This window comes from Cynocephalus volans, chromosome 3 (genome assembly GCF_027409185.1).
Source record: "Cynocephalus volans isolate mCynVol1 chromosome 3, mCynVol1.pri, whole genome shotgun sequence".
NCBI lineage: Eukaryota > Metazoa > Chordata > Mammalia > Dermoptera > Cynocephalidae > Cynocephalus > Cynocephalus volans.
The window spans coordinates 86838350-86854321 of NC_084462.1; the positions used below are offsets into that span (position 1 = coordinate 86838350).

Consider the following 15972-nt stretch of genomic DNA (forward strand, 5'->3'; position numbering starts at 1 on the left):
TTTTTCTTCCTTATGCCTCCCACAACTAGTTTTGTTATACCATGTCATATAGGGATTTGGTGTATGGTTATACTGTGGACTGAATTGGGATTGTTCCTGCTTCTTCTGTTCTCTGAAGGAGTTTACATAAGATTGCACTATTCTGTTCCTTGAAACGTTTATAGAATCTTCCAACAAAATCTTCTGACACTGATTTTTTTTTTTTGGTAGCAAGATTTTTTTTTTTTTTAGGTCTGATCTCTATTTGGTACTCTTTAAAAATCTTATTTTTGACTGGACTCAGACTTAGAAGTAGAAGCTCTCAGAGAGGACAGCCTACGTCTCTTGGCATCTGTTCCTGGCGTTTTTGCTTGGCCTCCTTCATTCTGTTGGCCAAAAGTTTAGCATATTCTACGGCCTCTTCCTTATTTTTCTTAGTGCGCTGTTTCTTCAGAGCAATACGCTGGCGTTTTGTTGCAGGACACGTGGAGTAACAAGACGCTGAATCTTGAGTGCTTTGGCCCTAGGTTTCTTACCTTCTTTATTTAAGGGCTTTCTTACAACATATTGGGGGACATCATCTTCTTTAGAGAGATTAAAAAGTTCGTGGATTCTGCTAGCTCTTTCGGCCCCAGGCGATGAAGCCCTGTGGTATCAGTCAGTCCAGGAATATCCTTCTCTCCTTTTTTTTTTTTTTTTTTTTTTTTTACAATAACCAAGTTGAGAACGCTCAGATTGCCATCCACAATGCAACCCCGAACAGATTTGAGCTTCCTTTCTGTAGTTCTTCTTGGTCTATGACAGGAATGCCCCTTACTCAGTAGCGGGCGGACACGGCCATGGGTCAGGACACGCTGCTGCACGGGGAAACCTTGCTTGTCGTTCTCACCACTGATTCGGACCACACAGCGCTTCCATTCTCCACCCAGAGCGTCAGCAGCAACCTCCGCGGCCATACGCTGCTCATACAAAGGACGAAGTTTGCGTTCATCGTCCACTTCAATGAGTTCCTGGCAGCCAGTGGCTGGGAAGGAGATGTTCAGCTTCGTCTCTAAGCAGCAGAACGCCTCCGAGGCGCCTCGAAAAAGAGGCCCCGGTAGCAAGATTTTTTAACTCAAGTACTTATTTAATTTCTTAAATGGTTATTTATTTAATTGTATTTATTTAATGGTTGTTTGGGCTTTCTATGTCATTATGTGTCTTCAAGTTGTTTATGGCTCTTTTGAGTCCCCGTTGTTTCCATACATAAGTCTGTCCCCTTTAATTGAAATTTATGAATTTCATTTTAAAAATTTAATCTAAATTGTAAATATTTGTAGTAGGAGAACGTCTATGTTCGAGTGTCCGGTTGCCAGAACCAGAACTCCAGATACTTCTTCAACTTTACTAGACACTGCCATATAATTCTTCAAAGTGGTTGCTACCAACACTGTTTGAGAACTGTAGTTTTTTTTTGTTTTTGTTTTTGTTTTTGTCTTTTTTGTGACCAGCACTCAGCCAGTGAGTGCACTGGCCAGTCCTATATAGGATCCAAACCCGCGGCGGGAGCGTCGCTGCGCTCCCAGCACCGCACTCTCCTGAGTGCACCACGGCTCGGCCCGAGAACTGTAGTGTAACAACCTCACCAGTACTTAGAATTAGCCAATCAATTTTTGTTAATCTCATATCTATTGTATGGAGGTTTTAAGCTGAATTTCTTTGCTTACTGGAAAGTTTGAGCAAACCTCTTGACCACGTTTCTAGTGGGTATTTGTCTTTAAATAATTTGTAGACATTTTAATATATTGTGGATAGTAGTACTTTGTCAGTTATATTCATAACAAATATCTTCTCCCATTTTATGTCTTGTCTATTTAAATTTTTAAGGTTTCTTGATGCACAGGAGTTTTTAATGTTGAAATATAGAATTTATTTATTTTTAGTCTTTTTTTTGGTGGTTTGTATTTTTGGTATCTTGTTTAAGAAGTCCTCTGCTATCCCAAGGTTATAAAGATATTGGAAAAGTATTAAACTTTGCTTGTCCCAATTACAGCTTTAATCAATCTGTAATTGATTTTGGTGTATGGTATAAGGTAGGGATCCAGCTTCACCTTTTTTCACATGGATAACTAATTGTTCCAACAACATTTATTGAATATGTAAGTCTACATCTGTTATAGATTAAGTGCTACAATATGTATGGGTCTGTTTCTGGGCTTACTTCATTGTCCCCTTGTTATATTTGTCTGTCTTAGCATCAATACCATGTTTAGTTCTCAAAGTTTTATTATAAGTCTTGATGGCTATAAGTGTAGGTCCCCTTTCTCATTCTTTTACTTCAGGAATACCTTGGCTCTTGGTATCTCCTTATTTTCATATGAATTTTAGGATAACCCTGTAATTCCTTTTGAAGAATCTGATAGAAATTTCTGCTGGAATTTTAATGAGTTTATATATCAGTTCCTTTGCCTCTGTCCAGCACAGCAACATATCAAAACTTCAGCCAATGAATCAAATTTCCAGTCTCCCGACCTGCCTATGGGGTACCTCTTGGAGAGCTGTCCAAAATACAGAAACCAGGACATTAGATTCTAGTAAATGTGTACCCACTCTTTGTACAATAGGGTCTGAAGCCAGACTGTTGGGAGGGTGTTCAGGAAGAGAGGGTGTTCAGATGAAGAGTACGGATAAGAGGTCTTTGGTAGATTCAGTGATAATACCTGGGAGAGATGATTTCAGGGTGTCAAAGAGGAGACTGATAAGAGAAAAAGATGGAGGCAGACAGTAAATTCCAAGTAGTGAGCCGGAAGAATGAACTGTAGCCACTCTGGCTTTCAGGCAGCCCAGGACTAAAATTGGCACTGGCGTGCAAAGATGCGTGAAACCCAAGCAAGTGGAGGGTTCGTTTGAGGCTATCCACCAGGCCTTACTTAGAATCACTGGACCCTCCAGGCTGTTGAGATGGACCTGGAGAAGCTGTGCGTGTTTGATGACCTCAAGTTTTTCCGTGACGCGGACTTTGAGGTCATCGGGGCGATCGGGCGGGGGGAGGGAAGTACCCCTGGCATTGGCAGAGCTCGCAGGTCTGAGCAAGCTGGCCCCTGCTGGAGAATCAATAAGGGAGGCAGAGCAAAGCTTTGTTTGCTGTGGCCTGGGCAGGGCTCCACCCAGCTCTGTCGGCATGGCGCAGGGGTTCACCTGGGGCCTGGGGCGCCCACGGCTGGGCCTCTCTTAGCCCCCAAGGCCGCGCGCGGGCTTTCGCGCGCCCCTGCTTGGTCGCCCCGCGGAGCCTTCTCCGTAGGGGCGGGCGGGGTGGAGCCACGGCAGTCGGCCGGCCGGGCAGCTGCGGGAGCTCGTTTCGCTCTTGCCCACGCAGGTGTGGCTGCGCCCCGGGCGCCCGGGGAAGGGAGGACGTGGGGGAGGGAGGCGCCCGCCATGCCCGGCCCGCAGTTCCCCGCCTCGGCCTCCCGCCCGCCGCCCCCGCGGAACAGCCAGCCGCAGCCCCGGTGAGGAGGAAGAGGCGGCGGCGGCGGAGGAGGAGGCGCCGCCCCCTCGGCGAGCTCCGCGACCCAGCGGCCTCGGCAGGACCCATGGCGGACTCCTCGCCCGCGCTGTCCCAGCGGGAAGGCGGCCCCCGCGCGCCGCCGCCGCCGCGCTCGCGCTCCGGCTCCGAGTCCGAGGAGGCCGAGCTGTCGCTGAGCCTGGCCCGCACCAAAACCCGCTCCTACGGCAGCACGGCCAGCGTGCGGGCGCCGCTGGGCGCCGGCGTCATCGAGCGCCATGTGGAGCACCGCGTCCGCGCCGGCGACACGCTGCAGGGCATCGCGCTCAAGTACGGAGTCACGGTGAGCAGGGCGCGCCGCCGCGGCCCAGGCTGGCGGCTCCGGGGCGGGGGGTGTCGAGGAGGCAGCCATCCGTCCCTCGGGCGACTCGGTCGCGTGCGCTCGCTCAGCGCGCGTGGCCGGCGACAGCAGTGGTAGCCAGAGGGGCGGGCGGTCAAGGCTCCCTCCCCAGGTAGCTGCGACGAGTTCCTGGTGCCCAGCCCAGACTCACACCAGATCTGTCGCGTGAGGAAGGCCAGAGAGGACCAGGGCTTTGGCAACACCGGGAGCCACACGCACCTGATTTGCAATCCGGATCCCACTACTATATACTCATATTTACTCAAGGACAAACTGAGGTGGATTTTGTTCTCTAAGTAAACAGCTCCATGATGAATCAGGAATGGTGCGATTGTACCTACTGGATGGTTCTGGTTCTATCGATTCTGCTTCTTTATTTAGAAGTGAAATTACACCCCTGTGCTCACTGGCAACCGTGAATGTGACACCTGTGGCTAAGCAGCAGCCAACAACTGTGGTCTAGGTGAGCTGCCGGGCTGTGTTTATTAAAAATTTATAAGTGTGTGCATTTTCGGTATATTGCATTACACGTCTAGAAAGAACATGGAGACCTGAGAAAAATAGTTTTGTTTAAATTACTTATAATTAACTCTGAGCTATGTGGTGGCCTTTCTACATTTGAGTTCTGTGTCAGTTTTCAGTGTTCTTTCCTGAAGCATCTTAGACAGCAATGGGAAGAAAGATGATCTTATCTATATGGTTCTCTTAAAGTGAAACTCTTTGTGGCCCTTTACCTAATGACAGTCTCAGTAATCTATTTTGTATATTTGAGCGGGTATATGTTTACCTGTCAGGTCCTTCTATCATTTAAACATCTTGAGAGCAGGGACCTTGCTGTGCAATCATGTGCTGACATTATCATGCCATGGAGAGTCCCATTCTGCCCTCCTGGGAGTTCTCTATATGTGAACATAGACACAATTGTCCATGTGCATTAAAGAGTCCTGATTGGTCAGAGCCGGAGGAAAGTAGAGTTGGGAAAATATCAGTAGGCACCCTCTGCTGAGTGCCTGCTGTGTGCCAGGCATTGCATTTGTCCTGTTTCACCTTGATCTTGTTTAATGTAACTTTCTCAGTAAGGCTAAGAGATGGGTGTAATGAATCTCCTTTTTGCAGACGAGAAGATGTATGAGAGGTAAGGATTTTCCAAATATGATTATTTACTGAGACCATCTTGAATGAACACAGTGATAAAGTATTTGCTTTTCTCTAGATATTACTTCTGATATTCACCTTTATTTTTATCATTGTCTTATTGAGACCTCTCTCAAGGATCCCTGTTACTGTAGAAGGAAGGTCTTTTCTGTCTGGTTTCTATGCATCTTACCTTCTAGGCTAGGGTGATTGCACTAGGAATCTATGCTATCCAGAAGACCATTATATCCCATGGTCTCTTCCCATGGCAATCTTTTTTTTTTTTTTTTTTTTTTGAAGTTAACTGGTAAAGGGATCTTAACCTTTGACTTGGTGTTGTCAGCACCACACTCAGCCAGTGAGCTAACCGGCCATCCCTATATAGGATCCGAACCCGTGGCCTTGGTGTTATCAGCACTGCACTCTCCCGAGTGAGCCATGGGCTGGCCCTTCTCATGGCAATCTTTGTCACCCACAGCACTTTGTGGTTTCACTTGAGTTGCTTATAGTTCCTAAACATCCACTCACTGCAGTTCTCCACCTTTGATTAAATGCTTTCTAATCCCTGTTTTATCTAATAGAGATCTTGTTAGTCATAACCTTATTACCTATTTCCATTAAAGTGTATATTAGATTTTTTCATTACTTTTGTAAAGACTTTGGTTTTAAGATGTTAAGCTCAAGTATAATGAATTGAGAACTATAAGCTATAGTCATAAATCGTACATTACATAGTTTCTTAACCTCAGTACCATTGATATTATGGACCAGATAATTCTTTGTTGTGAGAAGTTGTATGGAGCATTGTAGGATATTTAGCAGCATCTCTGGCCTCTACCCACTAGTTGCCAGTAGCACTCCCCCACCCCCATCCAGACACTGCCAAATGCTTTCTTGGAGGCAAACTCACTCCTGGTAAGAACCACTGGTTTATACATATGTATCTTATAACTGTGGGCCCTGAACTACGGTTGATGAAATTTTTAGAGACTCTTCCACTGGTTATATAGAACCAGTGGAAGTGATAATACTTACTGTAACAGTGAAGTAATATTCTTGCTTTAGTTAATATCTGTAGATATTCATTGGATTTATTCACTGTAAATGAGATTTTAGGTAGAAAGTAAAAGAGTAGAAAAGTTTTTTTTCTTCCCCTGACTGAACAGTAAGAAGTTGAGCAAGTTAAGTTTCTCATATCGACTGCCAAGATCATCTACAAGATATTTAAATTGTTGTTTAAAAGAGTCATTGATGGGATATTGGGGGCTTAGAGACCCAAAGCAATGTATCTGGAAGTTAAGAGTCATCCAGGCAAACAGTTGACCTTAACATTCCACATCTGGCGTGAGTAGAGCACAGCTTGACAGCCCTGCTCAGAGGAGCAGGAACTCTCAGGGAAGCCTGTCTTCCCGTGGCAGCTTCTCAACCACCCAGCTGGGAGTCCAGGCAGGACTTCAGTCCCTTGGTGGGGAGACTGGTAAGAGCCATTAGTACTCTAGGTATAAGGAGGTTCCCAGAACAGAGACTCTGACAAGAAGTGAAGATGGAGAACTGATTGCCAGCCCTGGGTAACAGGGGAATAAGTTGGAAGCTATTTATCCAAAGTGGCGACCAAGGGCTGGAGGCAGGGGGCATCTCAAGATGTGGGAATAGATATCTGTGTTCCTCAAACTTGCCTGGACAGGAGAGGAATGCCCTGGGGAAGACTAAAAGTAAGGAATCCCAGCTGACCTCACCCTGTAGAATTGGACTATCCAGAAAAAGAGTCCAGGAATCTTTTTTTTTTTCTTAATTAATTAATTTTATTTTATTTTATTTTATCATTACACAGTGTAAACCAGGAATCTATATTTTTAAAAAGTATGGCCTCTTTGCTTGATCCCAAAGCACTGTCCCTCCTTGGGGTCTTTGCACTTGTTGTTGCATCTGTCTGGAACATTCTTTCCCTAATAGCTGCAGGCAAGGCTGGCAGTCACACAAGGCCCCTTGCTTAGAAGGGCCTTGCACTTGGTTTAATGCTCTGCTGTCACGTCTTGAAATTTTTAATAATTTGTGAACCAGAGCCCCACATTTTTATTTTTCACTGGGTCCTGGCTGTGTGATTTGCTCCCCACTGCCTTCAAGTCTGCTTGGATGTCTCCTCCATGAGTCCTTTCCTAACCATTCTGTGTCAAATTGTAACCCCCACCACCGGCTGGCAGCGGTCCACCCCAACTTCCCTGCCTTGTTTTACCAACAGTATGTATCATTCATCCAATTTTTCTTTTTTTCCAGCTCTACCTTTCACATAATACATTAGTGAATAAATAAAAATCCATGCCCTCATGGAGTGTATATTTTAGTCAGTGGAGACTGTAAGTAAACAAAGTATGTTACATGTCAGATATTGATAAGCAAAATTTAAAAAATCAAGCAGGGAAGGGAGATAGGGAGGACTGGTGGAGGTGGCTGCAATTTAAAATGGTGTGGCCAGGGAAGGCCTTGCGGAGAAAGAGATAAGAGGGAAGCTGTGCAGATATCTGGTGAAGAACATTCCAGGCATAAGGAACAGCCAGTGGTACAAAGGCCCTGAGGTGGAAGCATAATTGACACCTTCCAGGAATAGTGTGGCTGGAGCTTAGAATGCAGCAGGGCATAGTTGGACCAGATCACTTAGGGCCTTAAAAGCCCCATTGTAAGGATTTTGACTTTTTCTGTGAGTTGAGTTGCATTGGAGGGGTTTGAGAAGAAGAGTAACCTAATCTGACTTATGCATTAAAAGGATCACTCTGGCTACTGCTTTAAGAATACTGGAGGGGTGCCACTGCCAAGCCAGGAAGACCAGACATGATAGAGGCTTTTGCAATAATGCAGGCAAGAGAGGATAGTAGCTTGGTCCGAGGTAGTAGAGAAGGAAGGAGGCGGTGAAAAGTGGCTGGGTTCTGGATGATTTGCTGATATGCTGTAAATGTTTTCTTTATTAGTTTATTAATATCTCTGCCCTAGAGATGGGCCTGGGGATCCAGGAGGCTCCTCTATAGGAAAGAAGAATGTGGAAGTTCAAGAACATGGCTGGGTTTTACACCTGATGACCCTAGTTCTGCCAGTGACTTAGAAAATATCTTTATGTCCCTTTCCCACTATCCCTTTTTTAGTTATTAATAACTGGCATTTATTTAACCTATTTTTATTGAGCCATGTTTGTTTGAGGCCTTGTGCTAGATGCTGGGGCTGTAAGATAATACATACATTTTCTCTTTTTATTTGTGGTGAGTTTATCACCTACTGCTTTCCACTAGCCATAGCTACTTGAAAAGCCAGGGAACTTTCTGGTTCATCTTTGTGCCTTCTGTGCCTAGCCCGGAGCCTGGTGTGTGGTGGGTCCTCCTCATACCTGTGTACTTACTCCACAAGAAAGCCTGACTAGTATGAAATAGTAGGCTCTGGAAGACAGGGCCCAGGGTAGGGGGCTGAGTGAGAAGATGCAGCTGCTGAAGACTTGAACTGCAAGGTTTGGTTTGAGGTTAGTACTCAGATCTACAAAAGACTGCTGCTGTGGCTGGTGCTTGCTGTTTGTTTCCTCCCCTGTAACAGCAGTGGGTTCTTACGTATAGGTTTCGGTTTGGACATCTCTACCAGAGTAAGAGGCATTTGAGGAAGAGGGCCTGGGAAACTGAAACTATTGGGGATGGGTTGGGAAACTATTAAACACAGTTCAAACTTCAGACATCAACTTGCTTAGGCTGGAATTTCCCTGGCTGTGTTTATCTCCACTGAGACATTAAGGCTCCTTCCCTAACCCTGTTTTCTAGATTTAGCTATTGCTTTTTTGGTGATTCTGGCTCCTCCCAGTTGGAATCAAGCCTCTGGAGGAAATCGACCATCTCCAGGCTGCCACTGTGAACTTTTTGTTTGGAAACTCTGGAGAAAGCTCCAGAGAACAGTATAGAAACTGAAAGTGAGAGGGAGGCAGCGGAGGTGGACCTATTATTTGCATAAGCTTGTTCTTTGTCTCTGCTTCCTCCAGGCATCTTAAATGTATAGTTAATGACTTTTAGTAAATTTACAGAGTTGTGCAATTATTACCACAATTCTATTTTAGAACAGTTCCATCACCCTGAAAAGATCCCTGTGCTTGTTCTACTCACTTTCTGGCCTGGCTTGAAGTTTGCTTATTACTCTTATACTTCATCCACACAGATATTTTCTGCTCTGGGCATTTGCTGTTGCCCTTTCTGGCTGGAAGCCTTTTTTTTTCCCCCTGGCTCTTTGCTTGACTGGTTTCATACCTTAACTTTATAGAGTTTGGAGCCTATGCAGTTAGACCAAACCATTACTTGTAAAGAAGTTATGATCAAACACATTACCTTTTGAAAAAACTTTCCAAAACCTTTTGTCACACCTCAGGCCAGTGGCAACATATTAAGTTATTCATCTGGGCTTGTTTATGTGAAATTTTCTTTATATAAGTATATTCTTACTTTGGAGGAGAAAAACATTTTTATAATGGGAGAAAATTCCAACCTCCTTCCTTCTCATTTGCTGAATACATGTTAGGATCCAGCTCTTGCTTTCTTACTTTTAACCAAATTTAATGATAATAGTTGCTAATATTTTTGAGTACTTCTTGTGTGCCCTGTGTTATTCTAAATACTTTACATGAATTAATTCATTTAATCCTTTTGCGGAAGGAACTATTACTATCCTTACTTTACAGATAAGAAAATAGACATAGAGAATGGTTTGAAAGTGGAAAAGCCGGGATGTGAACCCACAAACTGTGGCCCCAGAGCCTGTGCTTCTAATTACTGCCTTATGTTAAAGTCATTGACCTCTTTTCACCTTCAGAATCAAACCTGCCCTGTCCTTAGATTGGCTCTCACCTTTACGCTAACTATGTCTGGATATACTTGGTGTCCTTGATGCTGGCATCCTATGTGTCATCTTAGAGTCTAGACCGGGAGGGTCACCATACACCTTTAAATGCTTACTGATGATACTGAAATGAAGATGACACAGCCCTGACTTCAGGAAACTCGCAAACTAGTTAAATCCTGTAGTGAATCACTTGAGCAGCAGTATGTACAAGAGCCAGGTGGAGCCCTGCCCTTCAGTGCCTGTGGGCCCCCTGACTGCACCCAGCCCCTGATCCAGTCACCTTGTCTTGTGCTCCTTGCCTGGCTCCAATGGCCTGTCTTGCTCTGCATGATAGATGTATCAGTCAGGGTCCCAGCAGGATCCATATAGCACACTCAGAGGGCCTGGCCAGAAGAGAGTGTAATGAAGGGAAATTTGCAGAGTGTGAGCAAGGTTAAGGGAACCCACCCATCCTAAGCACTTAGTGCGTATAAGATCTTTGTCAGGCCAGGGAGGCTATAGAAATAAGAGTTCTTGTCCTGAAGGAATTCACAGTGTACTCTTGCTGCTCAGCATTTCAGATCCTGATGTTCTTGTCTGTTTCTCTCCTCCATCATTATTTCCAGAAAGCAGAGATTTCTAGCAAGTGCAGGCCCCTTCCAATAAGCATTACAAAAGGCACTGTATCAACGAGGGCTCTTTTAGTTACCAGGGACAGAAAACCTAACTCAAATTGACCTAAGCAAAAAAGAAAGAAAAAACAAACAAAACAAAAATGGAGTTTATTGGCTCATGGAACTGAAAGGTCTGAGGGTATTCTGGCTCCAGCTATGATCCAGAGGTCCAAATGCTCTCCTCCAAAGTGGCTTCATTATCAGGTTCCACAGGTGGTGGGATGACTGTCAGCAGCTCCAGCCCATCTCCTTCCAGCAGGAAAAAATAGAATTTTACCCTTCACAGACCCCGTATAAGTCTCCCTGCATGTCTGAATGGTTCTGAGATGGGAATGTGATCTATCACGAAAGCCAGGGCACTCACTGTGTTGTTCAAAGGGCAAGAGTGAGTCATATGCTCTCCCTGGAGCCAGGGGAGGGAGGGCTTGGTGCCACTGGAAGGCTGTGCACTAAGAGAGGTGGAGGAGATAGATGCTGGCTGGCAAAAACTAGGGGTCCTAAAGGCAGTATAGAATATACCTGAACCTGTTATGGGCAAAGTGTCTGAGTTATTTAACTCTTTAAACCTAAACCTAAACTGGACCAGAGATGCTTGGAATGTTTAGATTTTAATTTTGTCTCTAATATGCACCTGCCATGTTCATGTTCTCTCTTTCTCACCCTTGTCTTCTCTCCTAAACTAGAAAACAAAAGACCACCCTTCTATCTCTGTTCTTTAATGTGGTATCTTTTAAAAGAAAAAAAAGAAAGTTTTAAATGTACTGTTTACATGGATTCAGCTTATAATAAGAAAGCAAGAGGAGCAGGGTTCATTTATTTGACCTGTTTTTACAGACTCTTTGAAGTAGAAATATAATTGTTTCACTCAGAATCAATTTGGCATTAAAGGTCCCCCATAATTTGGTCCCATGAGTCATGCACTTTAATCCAGACATTGTATGAACTTTAGAGTAAGAAATCTCAGCTCAAACATTTAAAGAGATGAATGTACTTTGTCAAATCAGTCATCTTTTGTGTGCCTTGATTTCTTCATTGGAAAATGGAGAGTAATACGTACCATCCCCATCTAGGTGCTCTGCAAACTACTCTTTGTCTTTCCTTCTTTCTATATATATATATATAAAATATTCATAGAATATATGTAGAATATTTTTATATAGATTTTCTCTCTCTCCCTCCCTGTCACCACCCATGTTAAGTGTGTATACAAATTCTCCTTTAATCCTTGCAACAACCCTGTGAAGGGTAGATGATATCAGTTTTACACATGAGGAAACAGGCTCAATGAAACAAGTAACAAGCTTATGTTCATACTGTTCGTGTTAGTGGAGCTGAGATTTGAACCAGATCCGTCAGAAGCCTATGTGTTTAGGTATTGCACCAAACTGTCTGGGTTACATACCTCCCAAGAAAGAGTTGTGGTGAAAATAAGATGCTACAGTGCATGCAGAGTGCCTAGGCTGGTGTGAGTTCCCAGGCTAGTAGGGCAGACAAGTCTGTAGACACATTATAATGCAGCGTGATGAACATAAGAGTAGCATTTCTCCAACAAGCTCAGAGCGAGCATAGTTTGAGTCCTGTCTGCACTTACCAGCATTGTGGACTTAGGCATGCCACTTAACTCTCTTGAGTCTCTGACTCCTCATTTGTAAAAAGGAGATGATGATATCTTGTTTACAGAACTGTTATGAAGGTTAAATGAAGAAACATATGTAAATTTTACTCCCCCTTTCACCCCACTTTCTTTCCCCCTGTCTGTGGTTTGGGGGAGGCATCCTTAGGCTATAAGAGAGTTTGAGGTTATAAAAACCTGTATGAAATTCTAGCTACTTTATCTGCTAGTTGTATCATGATTCCATGATACATAATCTCTATGAGCTTTTGTTCCTTTTATTTGTAAAGTGGATCTTCATGTACACATTCTATAGGGTGAAAAGAATGAGACACTATGTAAAGTGCCCCCCACCTCCTTTTCTTAACCTGTCCCATGTCTGCCTACTCATTCTTAAGGCCCATCTGAAGTAAAAAAAAATCAAAATCAGAACAACCACCTTCTCCGTGAGGTCTTTCTTAAGGATTGCAGCCCCAACCTACAATTTGGACCAGAATTTGTCCAAATTCTGGTTGTACTTATGTCTCTACCACCTCCCGTATATGTTATATTCACCAAGCACAATTCTAGAGACATAGGTAGTACTCCATAAGTAAATAGCAACAGTAATTAAAAAAAATCAGATAATAGAAATGTTAAAACAAGAATGGAATTTATTAAATAAGTGCTAAAAATTCTATATTTTTTAACTTCAGAGATTTAAGGTCACTAATGTTAGAAGATATCTTATAGGGGAAATTATAGTGGGGGGAAAATAATTTTCCTTTTTTTGAAATTGGGAAATAATTTCCCAACGTCTCCTAAAAACCGGAGGTGACCAAACCCGAATGAAGAATCTCAGATTTAGAGAAAGCATTGCACACTTTTGCTCATGGATATTTTTAGTTCTGTGTTGCATAATAAGCCTTACTCCTGGACTTGGTTATAAGTAATTCTGTGTTTCTTCTTTTGTATTTTAGATGGAGCAGATTAAAAGGGCCAATAAACTGTTTACCAATGATTGTATATTTCTGAGGAAAATTTTGAACATCCCAGTTATATCAGAGAAGCCTTTGTTGTTTAATGGACTTAACTCCATTGATTCTCCAGAAAATGAAACTGTTGATAGCAATTTTTCTCATGAAGAGGAGCCAGTGGTGGTTGGGAAAGACCTCCCTCCTTCCAGCCCTCAAGAATCTGATGTTCAGCCGGTGCAGGCTGAAGATGTGTCAGCCAGAGATTTCTTGCAGAGACTTGACTTGCAGATTAAGTTATCAACACAGGCAGCCAAGAAACTAAAAGAAGAGAGCAGGTAAAAGTACCCTGATATAAGTGTCAGAGGCTGAATGAATTACTCTTACAATGTCCTTGCTTGGCCAAATCTTTCTTTCCTTTCTTTTTTTTTTGCTTTAAAAACTATATTTTAATTCTGGAAAGGCATTTTTTAATATATGAAATCTAAGCAGAGCTACTGCATGCTGCACAAAGCTTTTTCTGTCGCAGTGTTTTTGTCTGTCATTTATTATTAAAAAGTTTGCTTTTGCTTTATTAGCATCACTGTCTAGCTACCAATTCTTTATAGCAGCCAAGTAGAAGCATCTCGTTGACACTTTCAAGGGAAGCAGTGCCCTAGAAAATACTTGTAAAATTCTGATGCTTATAAAATTTGTCAAAGACATTGTCCATTATTTGTTACCAGGTGTTTCTTACGTAAGAACTCATGTGAGCTTTTTTTCTTTGTTTTTTAACTTGGTACTAGGGCAAACCTTTCTCTGTCTTATAGAATTGGTTTCCTTCTTCCTTTATGACTTCAAAAAGGCACAAGTTATTGGGTTTCGTTTTTTGCCCTGGCTACCGGGAAGCTTGTAACTAAAATTGATGCCCGGGTTCAACTACTATAATATTTCTATGGTTAATATATTGGTTCCCTTCTCCTTTCCTTAGTCCTTATTTTTTATTTCTATATTATTCATCTTGTTATACAAAGTGTCTTCAAAAAGGTCATGGAAAAATTCGTAATATCTTTTCAGTCCATTTTCCATGAACTTTTTGAAGTACCTTTGTATGTATGCCCTTTGTTGTAAGTACCTCAAATCCTTTTGAAACAGAGGTGGAATGTAGACAACGTAAATAAATATAAGTATAATTTAGTATATTAATTTAATATATTTAAATATAATATAAACAAATATAAATACACATACAAGTATTTATTCCAATAATTGAGACACCAATAAAATGGAATACCCTAATAAGTACTTGTGTTTCATACAACTTTCAAGGTGTGCACAATATTCTAAGTTTATGTAGTCTTGCCCTTATTTGACAGGTGGATATTAAATTTTATAATACGTATATGTTTTAGTTTTATGAATACTTTTTAAACACTGATTTATGCTGTATTTCTTTTTTTTAGAGATGAAGAAAGTCCCTATGCAACTTCCCTCTATCACAGTTAGGAGATTAGAGGGCATAACTCTAATCTGGATTAAGAGATGCTTGGACCATAAAGAATCCAACAACTGAAGATTCAAAAGCATCCCTTTTGGATTCCTGTAGCATACATCTTAAAATCATAATTAAGTAGTTCCACCTACTGCAATTGCACTGAAGCGATTAGTTCCCTCTGGCTTTCTATAATATTAAGTCTTTGCTATGGCATGATAGCAAAATTATATCCTCGATCTCATCACTTTTGTAGGTGGTAGTAGTTTTTAGGCTAGCTTTTGTAAATACTGGTTGACAGAAAGCATCAAAGACTATATATTCAAGTTGAAAACAATGCTTATCTCCTGATGAAATCCTAATTATGTGAAAAACATGGTTGCTGTTGAAGTGATGCTGATTTATTGTGTGTTTATAACTTAAGTGCTATATATATATTTCGATATGTGATACATATTCTGTATTAATATAAAGAACCAAATTTTGTCTGCTATTTTGTAAAAATAAACTACAAAAGTCTGAATGAGAAAATAAACTATGTTTTCATATTTGAGTCTATTTTTTTCAACAAATGGAAGAATAAAATTGACTTTTAAATTAGTTTTGAAATGGTGACAGCTTCTCCCCCACTTTAATGTTTTTTTGTTGTAAAGGCAATTTTGAACAAAAAGTTTCAATAATCTAAAAGCAAGTCAATTAGTTACTAATAACTTTTGCATTTTCATTGCCCTAAGGTGATTCAGATAGACTGAAAACATGGGATATGATCCAAATAAACACTACCACAAGAGAACAAATAAACACTACCATAATCTGACACATTGCTGAATTCAAGTTTCTATTTCGTTGCTCAGTCACTTACAGAGTGCTGTGTAATCACTATACTCATTTGAATTGGGGGTTAGGTTTTTATTCACATAGTTTATTTTGTCTTAGCATTATTATATGTATAAGTTACAGCAATAAACTTTGAGCTATATGTAATTTACAGTTAAATATTTTTTTGTTCTTGTCTTCTATTCAACTATCAAGTTAAATCTTTAGGCTTCCACAAAAATTTCTTCTATTTACCTGTCTGTCTCCAACATCCCAAGAGGAGTCTGCTGTGGAACAAAATGGACTTTTGTTTTCCTCTTTTCATTCTCCCACTTTTCTCTCTCTTCTCTTTCCTCATTTTCTTCCTTCCTGTCTTGCTTCTCCAGGTCTTCCATTGACCAGGAAGCAAGTGTCCTTAGGTGTCAATGCAGCAGAACTTGCAGAACTAGAACTGCGTATATCCAGCACCTGAAGCTGGTGCGTTAATGGGAAACAGTAGCTGTCTGTCCTTGTCTTACTGATTTTCTTGTTTGTTCATAATTTAGCATACATAATGCCTTGTGTCTTTTTTTTCATGTTGTTATAGCATATTTGGAATAGGATGCTCTCTTGATCA

General features: G+C 41.8%; 1 protein-coding gene and 1 pseudogene across 1 annotated transcript; one reads left to right on the top strand and one right to left on the bottom strand.

Annotated features, from left to right (window-relative positions):
- Window positions 1-247: 247 nt before the first annotated feature.
- LOC134372604 (small ribosomal subunit protein eS6-like) lies at window positions 248-3141 on the bottom strand (annotated as a pseudogene).
- A 356-nt stretch (window positions 3142-3497) lies between these two features.
- Window positions 3498-14960, top strand: LYSMD2 (LysM domain containing 2). Its single transcript, XM_063091907.1, has 3 exons — window positions 3498-3803; window positions 13076-13407; window positions 14512-14960. The coding sequence occupies exons 1-3, from the start codon at window positions 3549-3551 to the stop codon at window positions 14552-14554; spliced, it is 630 nt and encodes a 209-aa protein (XP_062947977.1). The 5' UTR covers window positions 3498-3548; the 3' UTR covers window positions 14555-14960.
- Window positions 14961-15972: the final 1012 nt, after the last annotated feature.